General features: G+C 39.5%; 2 protein-coding genes across 23 annotated transcripts in view; both read right to left on the bottom strand.

The window, feature by feature from the left end:
- Positions 1 to 11,218, bottom strand: part of BTBD16 (BTB domain containing 16) — a 58,925-nt gene extending 47,707 nt beyond the window's left edge. The window contains exons 1-2 of the mRNA XM_020786447.3: positions 2,757 to 11,218; positions 1,647 to 1,713 (exon numbers count right to left, since the gene is read on the bottom strand). Of these exons, the coding sequence (XP_020642106.3) occupies positions 1,647 to 1,713; positions 2,757 to 2,863 (174 nt within the window). The 5' untranslated portion in view covers positions 2,864 to 11,218. The remainder of the gene's footprint in view (positions 1 to 1,646; positions 1,714 to 2,756) is intronic.
- A 2,150-nt stretch (positions 11,219 to 13,368) lies between these two features.
- Positions 13,369 to 19,892, bottom strand: part of TACC2 (transforming acidic coiled-coil containing protein 2) — a 219,665-nt gene continuing 213,141 nt past the window's right edge. For all 22 annotated transcript variants that reach the window (XM_078391167.1, XM_078391169.1, XM_078391170.1 and 19 more), the window contains 4 exons: positions 17,263 to 17,423; positions 16,317 to 16,423; positions 15,506 to 15,626; positions 13,369 to 13,888 (listed from right to left, as the gene is read on the bottom strand). In XM_078391167.1, the coding sequence (XP_078247293.1) occupies positions 13,823 to 13,888; positions 15,506 to 15,626; positions 16,317 to 16,423; positions 17,263 to 17,423 (455 nt within the window). In that variant the 3' untranslated portion in view covers positions 13,369 to 13,822. The remainder of the gene's footprint in view (positions 13,889 to 15,505; positions 15,627 to 16,316; positions 16,424 to 17,262; positions 17,424 to 19,892) is intronic.

The following is a 19,892-nucleotide window of genomic DNA, read 5'->3' as shown; positions in this document are numbered from 1 at the left end:
TAGAATTCAGGAGGGGAAAAATTCCATTGCCACTCCTTGCTTCTACCTCCTGGCACCAATGTATATGTGGAGAATCTTTGGTCACCAATTGCCTGACCTTATATGATTTTCTTGGATACTAATAAATATTGTAATTCCTAAAGAAGGAATGTCATTTCTAAAATGTTGTTGCCCTATGGAGTTGTGGGGAAAAAATAAGCAATCAGTTCATCTATATGTGAGCTCATGATGATGAATATAGACAGTCCTTTTGGTGCCCATCAGTTGCATCTCCTAATTTTGTTTGTTTCAGTTTTTCCTTTCGGTCCCTTGTTGGGAGAGATGTGGCATATAAATAAACTAAACTAATAATGATCACTAATAAAAACACCACCATCACCACCAACAACAGGGAGACTGGCATGCTCCAAAGTTCAGTGTTGAAATTATGAGCCTTTAATATGATATTTATTTCCAAAAATGCCACGGGGCCTCATGTGGGCACTCGAGGAACTGTTAAGCAATAAAACGGGGAGGTGCCTGGTCAGTGTGGTTGCCTGCTTCTGGTTTTGTTATAGTTGTCCTTTTTTCTTTACAATTTGTTACGCTTCAATGAGCTACTTGCCTTTCAAAATCTATGGCTTGCTCTCTAGGAAATGGATATTCTGTGAATTGCCATGGCTGTCATGGCAGCCATTTTGTGAATGTACAAATCCTGCCTCTTTATAACATCCATTTTCCTGAGAGCACCCACGGGACATTCTCAATATTCTAAATGGTGCTTGCTTGTCCAGCAATGCTAGGAACCCCTAGTCTAGATCTGATTTCTGAAAGGACAACAGATCAGCATGAGCTGCACGCAGCCAGGTGGGAAAAGAGAAATGAAACCAAATCACTAGTGCTGGGGAGGTGGGGCAAAGAAAGAAGACAGGGGACTGGCTTGAAGGGAGGAGGAGGCATTGTAGAGTTTCTCAACCGTGAGCCTAGGGAAAGAAGAAAATCCATGCTGCTTCTAGAAGTGGAGCGAGGAAGGACATGAGGCCTGTGGGCTAAGAATCTGTTGAATCTGTTGGTGGGAAGATTTTGGGAGCGGTTGTCCCAAAATGTAATGTTTTAAAACTCTGCTTGCGGTGTGTGGAGTGGCAGGAACCAAAAAATTTTAAATATTGACTGTAGCTCCCTAGTGGCCTTTTTTTGTCTTCACGATTTTGAGATTTTGAATCCTATTAAGGACAAAGCCAAGGTAAAAATATTCTAAGTAAGTAAGTAAGTAAGTAAGTAAGTAAGTAAGTAAGTAAGTAAGTAAGTAAGTAAGTAAGTAGGTAGGTAGGTAAGTAAGTAAGTAAGTAAGTAAGTAAGTAAGTAAGTAAGTAAGTAAGTAAGTAAGTAAGTAAGTAAGTTGTAGTTGAGGGGCATAGGTTTCACTCTTTTTGCATGTCAATTTTTGTGGATGTATGGGAATGCAATCTCCAGTCCTTATGTGAATTCACAGCGCAGTTTCGTGCATGTCTACTCAGAACAAAGTTCCACTGAATTTAAATTTGCTCCTAACAAGGTATGTACAAGAGCACACCCACAGGAGCTCAAACCAGGACCAAACATTCATTGTGTCATACTCTTACAAGGCTGGTCAGCTATTTCTCTCAGCTCTGACTTGACACACCTACCTTTGCTATCTCCTTTTCATTTGGAGAAAGTCCTCCTAGAGATACGAAGGGAGCTGACAGGAGATAACTGAAGATGAAAGAGACACCGTCAATGTTGCATAGATCAAAGAAGAACGGAAAGAGGAAGCTGAGATGTTTCTGGATTCATGTTGTCCTTTGTTCAAGGTCATTCTTCTCTTTCATGTGCATATAAACAAAATATTTAGGAAAACAGACTGCTTTCACTCACTATGTTAAATGAATATCATGCAGCTGAATAGTATTTCCTTTATACTCATAAGTGGGGATGTAGGGGCCCAGTCTGGCTCAGACCCATCACATACAGATAGAGCAGGCTTAAAGTTGCCCAAAGCTAATTTTGATTAACTGAATGTTCTCCCATAGGGGAGGGGCTTCATGGGGCCATTGAACTCCCTTAGCCCCTGTGCAAGGTAAAGGTGAATTTAGAGTATTAAAAATGTAGAGGAGTTTAATGAATTAAGGATTAAAGGTGGGTCACAACATCATTTTTAAAAAGCTGCAAATAGTTGTTTCATGGAAGTACCTAACATAGATGATAGAAGGTTTACATTTCCCTTAATCATCCATTTCATAAGCTGTGCAAGAAGCCAGATGGGGTGGGGGACTGGTCTCCAGATGAAGGGTTTCCTTGGTCTTTGCCCTTTCAAGAACTGCAGCTAAGTCAAAATCTGAAGTGCACTCAGAAAGGAGATAGACAGAGTGTAAGTCTTGTGACTTTGTGACTACATTTCTGCATCACAGCCTACACATTTTTGAGTCAAAGGAAGATAATTTTCAGCTGCATGTTATACATTTAACATATGGTAGCCCCCACATCTTAGTAAAGCTGAAAAAGGGATAGTTCACATAATGACTATAGACAGCAAGTTTATAAGGGACAAACTGAGCTGAGCGGGTTGCCATATCCCCTGAGAATTTTCTGTTGCTTCATTCCCTTTAAATTTATCATAGAGAATTATCTGGCATCACCAGAGATTCTAGATTCTACAGACTTACCATGCTAAGAAGCAAATTAGCAGAAGAGTTTCCCCCTATGCCACTTACTTGCTTGTTCCAAACACATAACTGAAGGTGTTTGCCATTACTTACAGGCGTGCTTTATTATCCAAAGCAGGAGTTTCAGGAACAAAAGAAGTCAGCTGGAGTAAGTCAAGAGAATTCCGCGTTTTTGCACGGAGATGCTTGTAGCGCGCCATGGCGGAATGTGTTCAGAAATACTGGATTACTTATTATCAGCACTCTTACTGGAGATGATTAGGGGCTACCGAAGTGAGGTTTATAAGCCTCATCCCATTTCTCCACTTCCTCTCTCCCGAGGAAAAATCATGACTTCAGCCCTATATAGCAGTGATGAATTATGATGTCTTTGTACACTGAGAATGCTATTACATCATCTTGTTCTGATTGTGCCATCACAGTGCAGCATATCCAGGCTACTGTCATTTCTTGCTCAAAGTGAGCAGAAAGAGTGTATGTCTGCGAAGAACAGTCTTACAGGAGCAAAATGTATATTGACTCTCCCTACTAATGGCATAGTAAGAATAAAGAAAGAATAAAGCTATGTAAGCTTATGTATGTATGTATGTATGTATGTATGTATGTATGTATGTATGTATGTATGTATGTATGTATGTATGTATGTATGTATGTATGTATGCATGCATGCATGTATGCATGCATGTATGTAATCTGTAGAAAAATAATCCCAAATGGAATGACTGTAGGTAGAAACAAGGATGAAGATGTAAATATCTACGTAAGTCCTAAAATCTTTAGGGCCTCCACTAGAACTAAAATTAGTCATCCTTAAAACCTTGTGAGATCAAAGGACCTGCTTAGTTGCTGCGAACAATGTACATTGACTTCAGTGGGACCTAAACAAGATTCAGTTCACTCCAGTTGTAGCTGTTGCTAACTGTAAACCAGTGGTTTTCAAGCTTGGATTCCCCAGGTGTTCTTGGACTAAGACTCCCAGAAGCCTTCACTGCTAGCTGTGTTGACCAAGATTTCTGGGAGTTGCAATCCAAGAACACCTGGGGTGCCAAGGCTGGGAACCTTTGTTTCAAGCAGTTTTCACAAAATGGGTTAAAATGGAAATCTGTGCAGTTTTTCATTCCAGATAAACTCCAGAGACTATGATGCCTTTTCCACAGAATGTTAAAAGATCACTGACACAAAGTCAGCATCTATGTTTTATGTGTGTAAGTGTGATTAGAACATAACATTAGTGACCTGAAAGAAAAATAAAAATCCAGCCATATAGTTAATATTCTGAATTACTGTCAGTGAGTATTCTGGTCCTGCTCCAGGCATAAAAAGTTGCCTTGTTGCATGTGAATGGTGTCTGGGAAAAGCAATGCAACATGGACTGTGTATTTTAATGTACCTTTCCATGTGCATCTAAAGACACATTGAAAGTGCATATATGGTTCCTGAGTCAGAATATGGAAGGCATCATCTTCATCAGGATTCCCTCCACTTGCTGTGAGCATCTGGTTTAGTATGCTTAAAGAAAAAAGAGCTTATACAAGGCAGCTCAGTTAAAGGCGTACAGTATTTGAAACCAAAGTTTCTCAGGCTGGGCCCCAAACCTGTAGCAAACCAACTCAAGATCCTGATCTATAAAAGGCCGTATGATGACACACGCAGCAATCACATACATACTCCCTTGGAAGAAAGCCTTACTGATGTCAAGGCTAAGGACTCTGATTCCATAGGGGTGGTGAATCTGCTCTAGTTTGTATTCTGAACTTTGCAGGAGCTATCAAAGGAGTTATGCCCTATCCCCAAAATAGGTTCACCACTTCGATACCTCTTTTAAAGTTCAGACTATAAACCCCAGAGCAGATTCACTACATTTACTTCCTCTTACTGTTTAATCATCATCATCAACATGTGTCACCAAGTCAATTCTGACCCATAGCAACCATTTCCAGGGGTTTCTAGGTAGAGAGAATACTCAGAAGTGGTTTACCATTCCCCTCTTCTGGGTGTGTGTGTGCCCTGTGATTGTGCAGCTTGCAGAAGGCCACACAGGCTGCCTGTACTCATAGGAGGCCCAGTGGGGAATTGAACTCTCAACCTCTGGCTCCGCGGTCAGATTCCAAATCCACTGAGCTATCCACCCATCTACAGTTTCATAGTGACACCAAAAAAATTGAAAGTTGTAATGTTTCATTTTGTTTTGTGTAAAGCTGATTACTAAAGGAAAACAATATATTCTAAATATTTTGAGCCCAACCACTTACTCTAGGAGAGCTTTACTCTCTAAACCAAGCACCTGGGTGCCATTTTTGCTATTTTGGGGCCCCCAGAGGGCTATATTCCCTCTTGCACCACTTCCCTCTTTACTTTATTTTTGGCAGCATTAAAATAACTTAGATGATAAAAAGCAGAAAAATCAATAAAGAAAACAAGATGGGATAAAGATGCTATGTAATGGGAGGGGGGAAGGCCTGTCAGAAGAACCAAGTCTTCAACGTGTTTTTAAAAATTTCCAATGAGAGTGTTAGTGGTAAGGTGTTCCAAAGATGAGGAGCCACCACTAAGAAGGCCCGGTTTCTTGTTCTCTCTTTCTGGGCCTCTCTTGGGGTTAAACCTGCCCTCCTGGAGAGACCCATTTATTATAGCAGTGGCCCATTCAGTCGTTATGGGCCTGGCCACTTCGATTAGCCAGGCCGGGCAAGGGTCAAGAGAGGAGATTGTGGCATGGCAGCAGTCAAGCACCTTGTCAACCTCAAGTGACGTTACTAGCTGAAAGTGAGTGATCTTCATTGGACAGGACAAAGTGCTAGATGTCTCTGCTTGATCTACTGGCTTCAAATAGGGAGATAGATCCCAGCAGATGGCCTCCACTTTAGATTTTATAAAAGCTGCAAATTGGTCAGGTGAAATACTAGGGGGAGGCCAATCACTGTGACCAATTCCGGATAGGTTGTGTACTATATGGAATGACTCCAGCTGCTGGTTGGAAGCTTTGCTTATCCTGACAGTGAAATACACTCTCTTTGCACCCTTTATCTTAGAAAGATAAAGGTTGGGCGTGATCTTGACAGCTTTCCTAGTAAAATGAGATGCCATATATAGCCTATGACATCACTGTGGTTCCCCAGGGCCATTTGGCTTTCACAAAAGGATTCTCACCAAAGGAAGGGTTGCAAAAGAGGAACCACAAAGCCATATTTCCTCTGGGATGTTGTTTCTTTTTTGACTGGAAAGAGTGTTGAGCGGACGTTTCCTGATCATGCTTGTCTGAAATAGAATGATATTATTTTTGGATGGCTTAAAACAGCAAGAAGGTTGGCCAGAGAGCATCTAAGATGCCTTCCCAAAGAAGCTGGACATTCCTGCTCAGAGTTACATCATCATCTGTGTAGTGGTTAGCATCTTCAGTTCAGAAACAAGACACCTGTGATGCATCATTATATATCAATTTTATTAATTTCCATCATGAAGAAAATATATATACATTGGCATGAAGTTAATGACTTGAGTGCAGATTTGCCTCTACAGAGCTATATCAAAAGTAAGTATGGCTGTGAAATACATACAACAACATAAGTCTGTCAAAAGGAGGACAAATAAAAACACGACCAAGAAATAGCTATGGGTGAAGCCTATATATGAAGTGGTCTGTCAGGACTTCAGTTCTGAGCACTGTTAACTGGGATGTGAAATGAAATTAAGGAAAATGTGTGTGTGTGTCACAGTGTGGGGATCATAACTTGGATTGATAGCTTTGAGCAGCGCAAGAAAGTCCAGGGTGTATACATGGTCAACACCTTAACATAGTCTGCCCCAACCTTTTTTGGTTGGGGGTGATAGATTATGTAGTCCTATGTACATGGAAAACTTTAAGCTGTGGAAAGCTTGCCTTAAGGGTACATTGGGCAGGTAGTTTGCATCTGGAGCAACATCATGCAAGAACATTAATTTTATAAGGTGAATTTCATCAAACAAACAAACAAAAAAAGAAAGTCAGACCCTTCGTCCATCTAACTCAGTTGTCGCCTATAGTTCTCCTGGCTTTCAGGCAGGAGTTTTCCCTCACTTTATATAGAGATGAATCTGTGACCTGCTGCACGTAAAGCAGGTGCTCCACCCTTCCATCATTCTATAGCAGGCTCAGGAAGTCTGGCTGATATTTTCCAGATCCTTGATATACAAGACCTCACACATATCTAAAATTAGTTACGGGAATTATAGCTGCATAGATCAGTTGAGTCCCACTGGAATAAAGGCCAGATTAAAGAAACATGTATACAAGCAAAATACACACTACATGTCAAATGCATCTGTGGTTGTGTTCCAATGTGTCAAGCACTCGCTGCTTCTCAATGTGTTAATAGCACCTGTTAACTAAAATAAAATCTTTAAATAACTAAACCAGGACAACCAGTTAAGAAAACCATGCTGGTGATGAAAGAGTAACTCAGTCTGTCCTATACATACAGTTTGGAGCCAGCTGAAACACTGTTCCTTCCTATATGAGTGTGCCTGAAATTTAGAGATCTTCACCAGAGACTCTGTTACACATCCTACCATCCAGGCAGAGTAGATTGATACAAACACAAGATATACTGTGTCTCACCCACCACCCTGCATTAATAAATCATATCCTTAAGCTTTAAAGACTTTTAAAAAAATAAATTAGTTTCTAAACATGGTTTTTGGTGTGATTTTAATTTTTTTAACTGTTTTATTGTATATTGCTTCAGTAATCCTACTTGGCAAAAAATAGTGTAGCAAACACTTTTAGTCAATATTTACTAATGAGCCGCCTAGAGTGGTCGCAATGACCAGATAGGCGGGGTATAAATGGGATAGATAAATAAATAAATAAATAAATAAATAAATAAATAAATAAATAAATAAAATAAATAAATAAATAAATAAACAAACAAACAAATAAACAAACAAACAAGCTCCACAGACTTCAATTGGACTTTTTTCCAACTAGACAGGCAGAGCATTCTGCTATAAAACTGTACACCATATGTTTACTAGCATACAAATTAACCCCACTTATACTTCAGAGAAAACCACATAGACTGGGCTTCTAGTGGTACTTCCAAAAATGTCCTATTATCCATTGCAAAGTGGGTTGGATTCAGCTGATGAGTTTCTCACACACACTCTTGTTCCTGCATTAAATAACTGAGATTTAAAGTAAGTACTATCCAAATATTTCAGTAGCCCTCTGGTTGACAAAACATTCTTGCCTAATGAACTGCATTGAAACTCACATACTTGTAAGCATAGTTTATTTCAGTTAAAGGTATGATCAAGGGCATGGGCTTGAAGTCCCAGTGTTCTAATATATACCAGAAACTGGCAGAGTTTGATTCTTGAATTTCAAAATGATTTCACACATTTCTTTTTAACACAAATTAATAGATGCTCACATTGGAGGCAAAGGTGATTAGTACAGCCTCCCAAAATCAGTAGAATAGGAATGGGGTGGGTGCAGCTTGCTAGATGTTTTTGAATTGTAACTTGTAGCATTCCTCATTACTGGCTATGGTGGCAAGGACTGATGGGAACTATGATTTAACAACCCCTGAAGGCCCGCAAGTTGCACCCACCCCTGCTACAAAGCAAGGCAGGGAGTCTTTGATTTCCCAGTTTGGATTGGCAACTTCCACTTGCGCCACCCACCATCCCCAATGGTAAATGACTGTAGGAATTGTATCCAAAACATCTAAATGGCTATAACTTCTCTTTGCCCCTTCTGTAGAAAATACATGATTTTCCTGATCTGGCTGTTATTATTATTATCCAAAGTAGACTATACAGTAACTGAAATCACCCATGTGATTCTTCGTATGATTTCTAAATATTAATTCATATTCACAAAGTACATTTAATATGTATAAAAGTGTACCAAATTAGTTTCTGCATAAATTTGAACCACTTGGAAGAACAGGTTGAAATTAATGGGATAATTTACTCTCATAGACAAACATATAGGGCAATGGTGGGTAACATTTGGCCCTTCAAATATTGTTGAACTGCAACTTCCATTGACTACCAACTAGATGCAAATTGTAATCTAATAAAATTTGGAGAACCACAAGTTATCCATTCTTGCTATATTGGCATCCACTTTTAATATGTTTGCTGCATAGAACATCTGGATGAACTGAAGGCCTAGGAGAACCCAATTTGACATGGGGGCACATTCTTTAACTCCACCCAAATAAAGCAATGAGTAATTGGTTACATGGAAGATGGTCATTAAGACTGCTATGTATCTTATATTTGCGTGCTTGGAAATAAGTTCCCATGCATCCACTCCCAGGTAAAATGGTCTAAGAAGAAAACCCAAAAGGTCTATAAACTGGAAATGGTGTCACTGGTTAATCTTGCTTTGCAACTTCAACAACAGGGATCATCCAGATAAAGCTATACTTCTATCTCAGCCACATTTGTGTTTAAGTCTATGCAGTGTCACAAGGCCATTTTTAAAACCCTGAATTAATTTCAGAATAGTATGCTGTCAAATATGCAGAGCTACATATACCAAAGTTATACCCTGGATAATGTAAAACTAAGATGCATGGGTTGTCTTTTTGCCTTCCAAGAAGCTATTAGTTTTAAGCAGTTACTACGACGAGGGATCAGCTCTGTTCATAAGAAATAATTATGAAATCAGTGTGTAGTTGGAGCTCTGCTGGGTTGGTGTACTCTAATGTTCTGCTTGTTGGTTTGCCTTGCCAACACACATAGCATAAACAGTCAACACATACAACATGAATGGCTGGAATGAAGAAGTCACCAGGTGTACATCTGGAGGCATCTGTGCAATCTGGAACCCTGCCCAGGTTGGCCCATGAGTCTAAGCAGGAGGGGGCACCTCACTTGCAAGATAGGGAGAGCGGTGACCTCCTTTTGCTCAGACAACAAGCCTCTTGGGACCTCACTGTGTAAATTTCAGATTAAATTTATTCCTTGCTCTTACAATGGCTTACTCCAGATGTCTATACAGTACTGTAGTTGTCAGGGGGTGGGCAAGCCAGAATGATGATAATTTTTTCTCTAATGAACAGGGCTTAACTATCTTAACTTGATCTTCTTTGTCCTTCCCTGAACAACAAAGCTTAGGATCACTGGTCTTTGAAGAACCAACAGTATAACATAATTTGCCAATCATCCAAATCCCTGTTTCCTGGAATAGGACCTTACAATAACTCCGTTTTAGTATGTAGGTCTCTTTTTGTTCTCTCCTCACCAATACCTTCCACTTCTACTGAATTTGACATTTGTGTTAAGTTCACAAGGATGTGTGATCTTGCCCCCAACCCACCCACCCTTTAGCTGAAATACAGCTGTGTAGCTGTGACTTAAGAACTTCCTCTCCATCCTTCTTCTCTTTTCAGATTTCATTCCAAGTTAAAAAGCAGGTGCCACAGGATAGCGGAGAAAAGTAGGGAGAAGTAGCTGGTTGAGAGGATGTTTCTTGAGCCCAGACCTCTGACGTTGCAGTTGTTCGAATAGCAGCAGTGAACACTCACTCCAGGTGCTCGGGAACCTTCCCTCCGTGCTCGCTCACAGAAAGACTTATAGGAACAGGATTTCATAATGCCACCTAGAATAGATTCAGAGGCGAATCCAAAACATATTATGCCATCCATGCTTATCTGGTTCTTTATCTTATTAGCCTGAATGGGAACATCCAGGCTTGCTTCCTCAAACAGCTTACCCTAGGCAAAGACAAAGGCAATGTAAGAAACAAATCATTTCTAACCTGGCTTTCTGAAAAGATTTGATCTTTTCTGCATATTTTGTTGATAATAAATCAATCAGTGATGGATAGTTAGCTAGCTGTCCACACACTTAATTGGAAACAAACTTCTCTCTTATGTAGATTCACTTTCTTAGTTTCTATTACCTTCTCTTCTACTTTATCTAAAAAAAGTAGACTATGACTGAAATCTAGTACTAAGTTTTAACGATCAATGGGGATCTGGTGAGTCAACTCCTGTATGCATTCCATTGATTCCATGGACTGGCTGTAGTTGCAGTTTACTATTGGATTTCAGCCATTATATATTATAGCTCCATTCTCCTAATTATGGTCAAACATCACTCCCAATTTCTAAGCAGATTTCAGAAGACATAACACTTGCACACAATTCTTTGAGAACATAATAGTGTTTGTTTTTTTCCAAGACAAGAAAGACATGTGACACAGTCATAATGTATCTGGATTAAAAATTTGTCTTCTCCACCCCAGTGAGAGGAGAAGCTAAGAGTTGTGTTTGTGGACAGACAAAAGTGGATGGAAAAATAATCAAAACGTATTTTTCCTTCACTGTATAATCTAACAGTTGGTCTTTTCTTGCACGTATTCTGGGACAACATACCATGATTAATCCTTCATATGGAGCCACTGAATACATGGAGTTTACTAAATCAATGCTTATGCAGGTTCCACTGATTCAAGGCATCTATCCTAAACTGGAGTAACAACTGGAGGTAGGACTCGTTACTCAAGTGCTCCTAGGCTTCTTGATTAGAAATCATCTAATGTGACACTTTGGATTATACATATATCATTATAGAGCCACTTACGTGACTGTCCTCTGATTATTGCGCAGGCATCAGAGTATCCTGGACAGTGTTCAGTTCCTTGCCTATTACATTCTTCATCACTCATGCCTACACATGTATAGCACTGCAGTGCTTCACCTGCGAGCAGTTAAAAATAAACATAAGTCTTATTTACAAAAAAAGTTGAACATCAGCTCTAATCCCATTCTTTGAAGCAGAACCATTTTAACTTCACCCAATGCAAAATTCTTCATTTTGTAAATTCCTGAATGTCAGCTGGATAATCTCCCTGCCCCAGGTCTGTAGATCTGAATTCTGGGATGAAAAATGGATATTTAGCATCTAACAACACAAGCCTGCCAATTATCAAGCTTTACCTACAGGGCTGTGGTCTTTGGTTCTTAACTGAAGTTAAGCAACAGAACACTTTTTAAAAAGCAACTTGTTAATATTCATTTAAAAGGTAGCAGATGCTGTATGAATCTTCATGGAGGTACAAGGAGGTACCAGCAGAATGTATACCTACCCTAGAACTGCTTTTATTATATCTGCATCACATAGATTCATTAAAACAATAGCATACTCCAAAATTGGAAAGAGCAAGCACTAAACACACTATGTATGATAAAGCAGAGAGCAAGAACTGAAATTACTTACTTTGGATGGTGAAAAGGAAGCTAAGAAGGACCAAGCTGGTGAATGGCTTCATCATGCAGCACCAAGAAATGTATCATTAGACAAAGCAACTGTTTGTCATTAAAGCCTAATGCTTATTCAGCACAGCTAATCCTCTATAGAGGATGATGCAGAGGATAAAGAGGTGTGCAGAATGCTACTTATCTAGCTGTTTATGGTTATCCTTCGAGCCACATGTACCGCTTCATCTCTGTAAGCATTCTCAGGAAATATTTAAATCATCATCTTGAAGAAACTGTCTCATGAAAAATTAACTGTATCACCTTATATAACTAATTGATGTAGGCCTCATAAGTGTACAGACAGACTTCAGGTATTTCAGATTAAATACATGGGTCTTAATCCTGCAAGGTGCTAAGTGTTCAGACTCATTTCAGTAGGCTCTCTCCATTAGCAGGAAGCTGGAGACTTTGTTTTTAATTTTCTATTTTTAAAATGATATGAAGTTGCTCCACTGTGATGAATCAGCATGTACTTTGTTCCTGTGCTGAAGTAGGCAGAAGATGCACTTTCTGAGGCAGACATTCAGATTAATAGCTTTTTTTTCAACAAAGCAATAAAATGCATGCTGAGCTTTAAAATTTGGCACAGCCCTATTCCTCCTAATGGGGCTATATATGGGACTTAGCAAACCACCTTTCCTTTACCTGTCTATGTGCTTAAGACACATTCCACAATCAAAAATACCAAAAAGCAACTATAAAAGAAGGAGGGGTCTATTCCCTGTTGGATACCAGTGTGCAGAGCAGGCAACATGGGAAATAATTTGAAGAAATCAGGTACTTAAAAAAAACCCCACCAAGAATAGCTGTACAGATTTGGACTATGCAGTTCATAATAGTCCCCTATAAGCTGAGTAAAGCACTAGAGACTGAAGCATCCCATGTCAGAACTACATTAATTAGAAATACTGAAACAGCATCACCTGATCAACAAAACTTGAGTCTTCAACATACACCCTTATATACCTATAGCATATATTGGTTACAGATTTGTGTTTTGAATACCCACCTTCAGAAGCTCTATGAAGCTTACCACAGTAATTTCCCACAGGAAGTTGAGGAGACTGTTTGTGAAAATGGGCTCAGAAAGAGCTGATGCAATGGTAATATCAAGTACCCAAAGATAAGTGACACATTTTACAAATCACTCGTGAACATTTCTAATTAGAAAGTACGTTGATATCCTCCTCCTTACTCCTGGGGTATCCCCTTCCTTCTGTGTTTTGCTGTAACTCTCCCCCAGTACTTGGATGGTAGGGGGAGCTAGCTTGGTTCCATTGTGAAGAATTTTAGGGAAGTTTGCTCCTGAGTTGTCAATGTGATGACCCTCAAAGAGCAATTCACAGTTTTATGTAAAACAAAAGCCAAAGCAGTAAAATGAAATACCTTTCACATTTCCAATGTGGAACAGAAAAGATTTTTACAAGAAAGACTTGCAAGAGACAGCCATCTTAGGTTTTCAAATTTTCATTTTATTTTACAAATCAGCAAATGCAGATCAAATTTACACTCCTTAAGGCAAGAGTCCCCATGCAAGTAATACACATTTATATTAAATCCAAAAAAAGACATCCAACATGGGAACTCATGTACAAAGGGAAGGCTAGGATGAGCAACTGTCATTTTTTTTAAGTAAAGAAGTTGACAAATCTCCCTGATACAGGAACTTTTGAGATCAACTTGCTATGGATTATACTAGGAAAAAAAACTGCAAACAATAGCAAGGAATTCTGATAGTCTTTCTTAGTACTGCATACAATCAAATCAACATTATTAAGAAAGAAAAAAAATACAGTAGTGCATACAAAAAAGTGAAAATAGATCCTGTGCACATCAAAATGTGGACATCAGTGTGCCAATGGTCATATTGCACTCAAGGTTGAAGTCCAGGATTTTGGTTAAAAGTTAGCTTTTCCCCATTTTAGCAATCAGTTCGTCACAAATCTTTGTCAATTCTTCTATTTCTTTATTCTGAAAAAGGAATATACAGCAAAGAGGGTAAACATTGGTTAGTGCAAGGCTGTATTTGCATTTTGAATAGACCACCCCCCTTCCTTTAGCTAATGACATGACAGCAGTCCAGATGAGTAGCATCCTGATCCTCTGAAGGGGAGACGTTGAGAGGACTGAGGAGTATAGACCCAGCACTGAAAGAACACCCACTTTTTGCTTGTTTGTTTTTCATAGTTTTGCAACTTAGCCTTGGGCCCAGCACTGAAGCAGGAATACTGATCTGATGTGAGATTTCTCTCCTCTGTGGGCTTCGAGTTGATCTGAGAAGTGAACCCATTGATCAACTATGATATTTTTTGGTGTCATCCTACACTTGGATCTTTTTGCAGAGATAACAGCTGGTTTAGAGACCGGATGACAAGTGAGGGCACAGCTGAGAAGCAGCAGTGGCAGGTGCTTGCCATTCTGTTTGGTGAAGTGGAAGGCTATTGATGCATAGCACCAGGGCAGAGCTGGAGCAGAAGGGAGTATTTGCACAAACATACATGCACATTCAGCGGCACACACACACAAAGGCAGGCGTTCACTCAAGATACTGCCTTAAGCTGGCCCCATTCATTTGCTTCACAACACAACAGAGGAGCAAAAACAAACAAACAAACAAACAAACAAACAAAAAAAACACCTTGCCCCCATGTTCCCTCCTGCTGATGCTTTCCCTCCTCTGCCCTATACACATTCACACAAAGTGTGAGGGTAGGGATCCAGCAAGAAGGGAACAAGGTGGAGTCCTGACCCTCTACCACTAGTAAAAAGGCAGGCAGGAGTGGGCTAGCTGGGGTAGCGTGAGCCTGAAGATAAAAACTGCCCCAGTTGTCATCAAAATACAGAACACAGCCTATACCACTATCAGTTTTTGCAGCTCCAAAAGTGGAGAACTCTGCAGGTGAACCTTGCTCACCTTTGTCTCGGGAAACTGGAGTAGATTAACTAGCTAGATAAATAAAGCTGCATGTCATAACTATCCTGACTTAGATCTATTTAGAGCAGACTGTCTTAAATCAGCACGTCTTCTCAAAGTATGACTAACTGTGGATCTCAACCTATCTGTAACCAAACCGCTACAGCCAGACCATAGAAGAGCTGCCACAGGGAAGCTCTTACTACAAATCTCCACACTGCTGTATATTCATAATATATACTCCACAGTTAATATTTTTTCCTGTAATTGGGGAAAGGGCGACAGAGAAATAATATAAAGAAAGAAATTATAAACAAATGAACAAATTCTTCCAGACTCATTAACTTAGTGTTCTAACGTGCCCTATTCTACCAAGTGATCTTGATATAACTGGCATATTATAACACTTTACTGAAACTATTCTATTGTATGCTTACAGTTCAGAGTGAATTTCATCCCGCTCTCACTGTTGGCGACCACTCCATAATTTGCAATGGGCAAATTGCTGTGCCTTACTTTAGAAACATTTACCCAGGGAAGAATAAACCAGAATTCTCCTGTTCTAGATTTGTATATGTCCACAACCGATTTAGGATTTGCCAGTACCAAAAACAATGCTCCCCCCACCCCACCCACCAACAGGCAGCTTTATGAGACAATCCCCAGGGAGTCACCTTTTGTTCCAGTGTTCTTTCCAATGCATCCACTTTCAGCTGCTCTTTGCGGAGGCTGGCTTGGTAAGCTGCTTGCTCTTGCTGAGCCTTGCCACGAACTTGTGCAATTTCAGCATTGGCTCTGAGGAGGTACAAGTCACTGGAGTAAATGCCAAGGACACTTTGTCTTCCTTCTGGAGTCTACTCATAATATTTAAAGACGTGGACGAGGGGCAGTAGGGAAATTTGCCAGTTTGGACTGCGTCCTTGGAAAAGTTGGATTTAAAAGCTACCAGCTGCTAAGACAAGATGGCGTTTCACCCATCCTTGTAACTGTGGAAGGAACACTACAGGGCCTTGTGACACATAATCTAGACTTTATTTGAAATTCACTATAAAGCAGAGCTGTATGTATGCTATACCTGAGCAAATCATACTACAGAAGTACCACATTTAATACTGGATATGAAAGAATTTAGAAAATCCTCAGATTTTATTTATTTTTAAATGCCTCTTCGTTGTGTTATGTCTGGTAAGACTTAGTGCCACTAGCTGGCAGAGACTAGGCAGAGCAAGATTTTCAGGAATTCAGTCTAGGCAGGTCTATATCCCTCCACTTCAAGATGAGAAGTAAACAAACAAACAAAAAACAAAAACACAACATGCAAAACAGGAAAATAGTTATGCTAATGAGCAGAGTTTCTCCCACCTACACAAACAGTTTCTCTTAGCAACCCAGAAGAGGCTGTGATGGCCACACATGCAAACAGATTAGGCTAAAATCTTCAGTCAAAATTTCGGGACTCAGGCTTCCACCCACAGTTTAAAATACCTGTCTAGTTTTTCTTCTGCGTGGACTTTGAGGGCTTGGTATCTCTGCTCTTCTTTTTTAACTCGTGATAAATATTCTTGTGCACATTTCTTTAATACTTCTTCATTCTTAAATGGAGAGAATAAGGAGACAATAAGGGGAGCACAAGGGCCAGGAAAGAGCTTACATGATTTGGGGAGAAGGGCTACTACTCAAGCTGTGCCATTAATTGACTTATCACTGTCTTGAAACATAGAAACAGAACATCCAACTAGTGTTCAACACATCACATTATTCAATAGACTAATTCTATAGTAATTATTACTTCAGATTTTTAGCCCATGGGTCAAATTGTTTTGAAGATTCATTAAATGTACCAATGCTATTTAAAAGAGTTACTATGGGTTATATAGAGGAAACTTTTCAGGATATTTTGTCTTTACAGAAGAATGCAAGATGGTAGGTCCAGCTGGGGGTGACAAGAAGGTAGTTGAACCCAATAACTTCAATACAGGTCAGGATGTATTACACAATCCATCATCTAGTCTACTAGTGTAAAGGGGTTACCTTGAGTGGCCTTTCTATAGCTATCTGCTTTAACTACAGCAGGGGGGTGGCCCATAGGCATAATCCCACCCTGACATCCTTTAGGTTACCAGGTCAAGCTCTGCTAGCAGATGAAGCCCTAAGACATGGGCCAGGTGTGGTTATACATTTAAGTGCTTGGTAAACAAGACTGTATTTGAAAAGAGAGCCTGAACATTGACACCCTCAGGTAATTCCCCTGCCCTCAATTATATCTCCAACCATTTCAACAGTGGAAGGTGATCTGCACACCACTGGTGTCTGTGCAAATCAGATCCTCCACTGAAATGAGTGCGGGAGCACAGAGTAAAACAGATCTATGTACACATCAGAACCTCTGAATTTAATACAAGTTTACAAGCACTTCTTCACAGGAACTCACCTTTCTAAATCCTTCAAGAACTTCTTTCATTTTTTCATATCTTCTAAAAAGATCTGCTAGAGATTTTTCCACAGAGTTCAAGTCTGCCAATGCTTGCTCTTTTTCCATAATTAGCTGCTGGACTGTATGATGAGACATGGATTTTTCTCTTTGCTCATCTTCTGTGAGGAACAATGATAGAAGGGACTCTAGTAAGAACCATGAATGCTTTTTAATGAGCACCTTTTAGTGTGCCTCATTTAGGATATTAAACATCAGGACGAACTCCTGCAGAAACATGTCAAATAAATGCACAATAAATTTCACTTAGCCAGAGACTATTTGCTTGTGGGTGAAAACAAATTTAATTTGCCACACACTCTTCAGTACTGACATACTGATACACTAAATGGAACAAAGATATGCCATTTGGCTTCTTCCTTACACAAAAGCAGACACTAAATCCAAATGAAAAGGTTCTATAGAGGAAGTGCCTTTCTTTCAGCCTGCCCTTGTGCTATTCTGAGAGACTTAATTTTACTCAGTGCACTGATTCAGCAAAGTTAGGATTTCTGCCAATGAAAAATGAGCTCACCTGAAACCAACAAGACTCAGAAAACTTGGCACTGGACTAGGGGTACTTAAGAGTCATTTAGGTTCATGTAAGTGGTAAGTGAAGCAAATCAGGTTTACCTTTCCACTTTGAAGAAATACCCCAAATGACATAAAGAAGGAAGAAGAAAAATCTCTGCAAAGCAATTTTAACACCCTTTGGAGAGTCCTGCTGGATCAGTCCAGCACCCCTCTCTCACACAGTAGCCAACCGGGTGTTTGAAGGAAGCCTTTAAAATAAGAGACCAGGACAATAGCTTTCCCTCATTTTTATTCCCCAGGACCTGGCGTAGAGAGACATATTACTTCTACTCATGCATATTATTACTGGGGCTCATATTTATCATTTTTATGACTAGTAGTTATTACTTATCTTGTTCTTTGTGAAACTGTCTAACCCTCCCCCTACCTTTAGGGCCATCCCCTAGATTTTATTCCACAGTATAAGTACATAGAATGTGAAGAAATGCTTCTTTTCAAAACATTCCACAATTCAGTGGATGATCCTAGTCTTCAGCATAATGAAAGAGGGAAACGCTTTTCTCCATTATACACTTCCTTCACACCATGCATAATTTTACACATTTTCTAATAGCCCTAAATGATGCCACCATTTTGCTGTAAAAGATTAAGACTCTTCCAGGGCCATTTGACACATTCAAAATGTTATCAAATGTTTTACTTGTCTGGGAGCTACAACAAACTGCATCACCCTAGCTGGTGTCTCTGTGTAACACAAGCATATTTGTGTATCTATACATTACCAGCTTATGTGTATATGCAAATGTTTTATAAATATATACATGTAAAAACTAATACACAGGAGTGAAGACTCTACACTGAATAATAATGCTATTAATTTCTATGAACACCCAATCACAACCTGTCAGAAAGGTCGACAACAGAAAGTAAAGGGCAATTATTTTATTTATTTATTTGATTCATTTGATTTATACCCCGCCCATCTGGCCTAAAAGGCCACTCTAGGCGGCTTCCAATGAATATAAACAATAAAATAATACAAATTTTCCAATGCTTTGCATCTGCACTCAAAACTTGTGCCCATTTCCATTATGATTTTCCCTTCGGCATGCAACCTCTGAAATATTGCCTGCTTCCAACATAATGTTCTAAATGACAACATGCACACACTGTAATCTAAACAAACGTGTCGGCTTATAATACAGCTAAAATGTTCACATCTTTCGGTGGGAGAATTCTACAATCACATCTTCAGACATGTCATCAGAACTGGGGGTGATGGGTTAGGGTTAGTACACAGAAGTGATGAATTCACCTTCTTTCCAATGCCCCTTATACACATCATGTGTGAACATTTTAAATGTCAGCTTTCTTGCACCCTCATCCTAAGCAACTTCAGTTCTAAGTTCAATGGAACTTATTCCCTAGCCTAGCCACAGAGTAATAGAACTTTAAAAGTGATTTCCTCATATATCATTAATACATGTATGTATTGGGGGAAATGCATAACTCAATGGTAGAGGCAATACTTTGCATGCAGAAGGTTCCAGGTTTAATCCTGGGCACCTCCAGAGACTAGGGCTGCTGCCAGTGAGTGCTGACAATGTAGGACTAGCTTCCTATGCCTCTCTCTTTTTTCTTTTGTTTTCCACTATATTGCTTAAACTACAGCTACTGAATGTGGCTGAACTTTTTACCCACAGATTTACAGCAGTGGATAGCTCATATCTTATTTTTTTATTTGTGGTATGGATGTTGTTGAGCAATGAGATGGGGTTAGTCCCTAGGATGCCATTTACCAGAAACTCTTCCGTACCCATATTGACCTAATTTTCAATTAAAATATTAATTTTCACCCTATATGCCATCACATACTTTATGAAAGCCTTGGGGATACTAAGAGCCACAACTCCTATTAAAAAAAATACCACAAAACTGGAATGTTACATTCACAGTAACAAAAACAAATAAGCAAACAAAAAAACCAAAACCCTACCCTCCCTCCAACCCACAAGAAGGGGCAGTGGAGATAATTTGTGATATTTCTTCTCCTAACT

Source organism: Pogona vitticeps, chromosome 3 (genome assembly GCF_051106095.1).
Source record: "Pogona vitticeps strain Pit_001003342236 chromosome 3, PviZW2.1, whole genome shotgun sequence".
Classification (NCBI taxonomy): domain Eukaryota; kingdom Metazoa; phylum Chordata; class Lepidosauria; order Squamata; family Agamidae; genus Pogona; species Pogona vitticeps.
The sequence above is the reverse complement of the archived record's forward strand: the minus strand, read 5'-3'. Positions and strand labels throughout refer to the sequence as shown.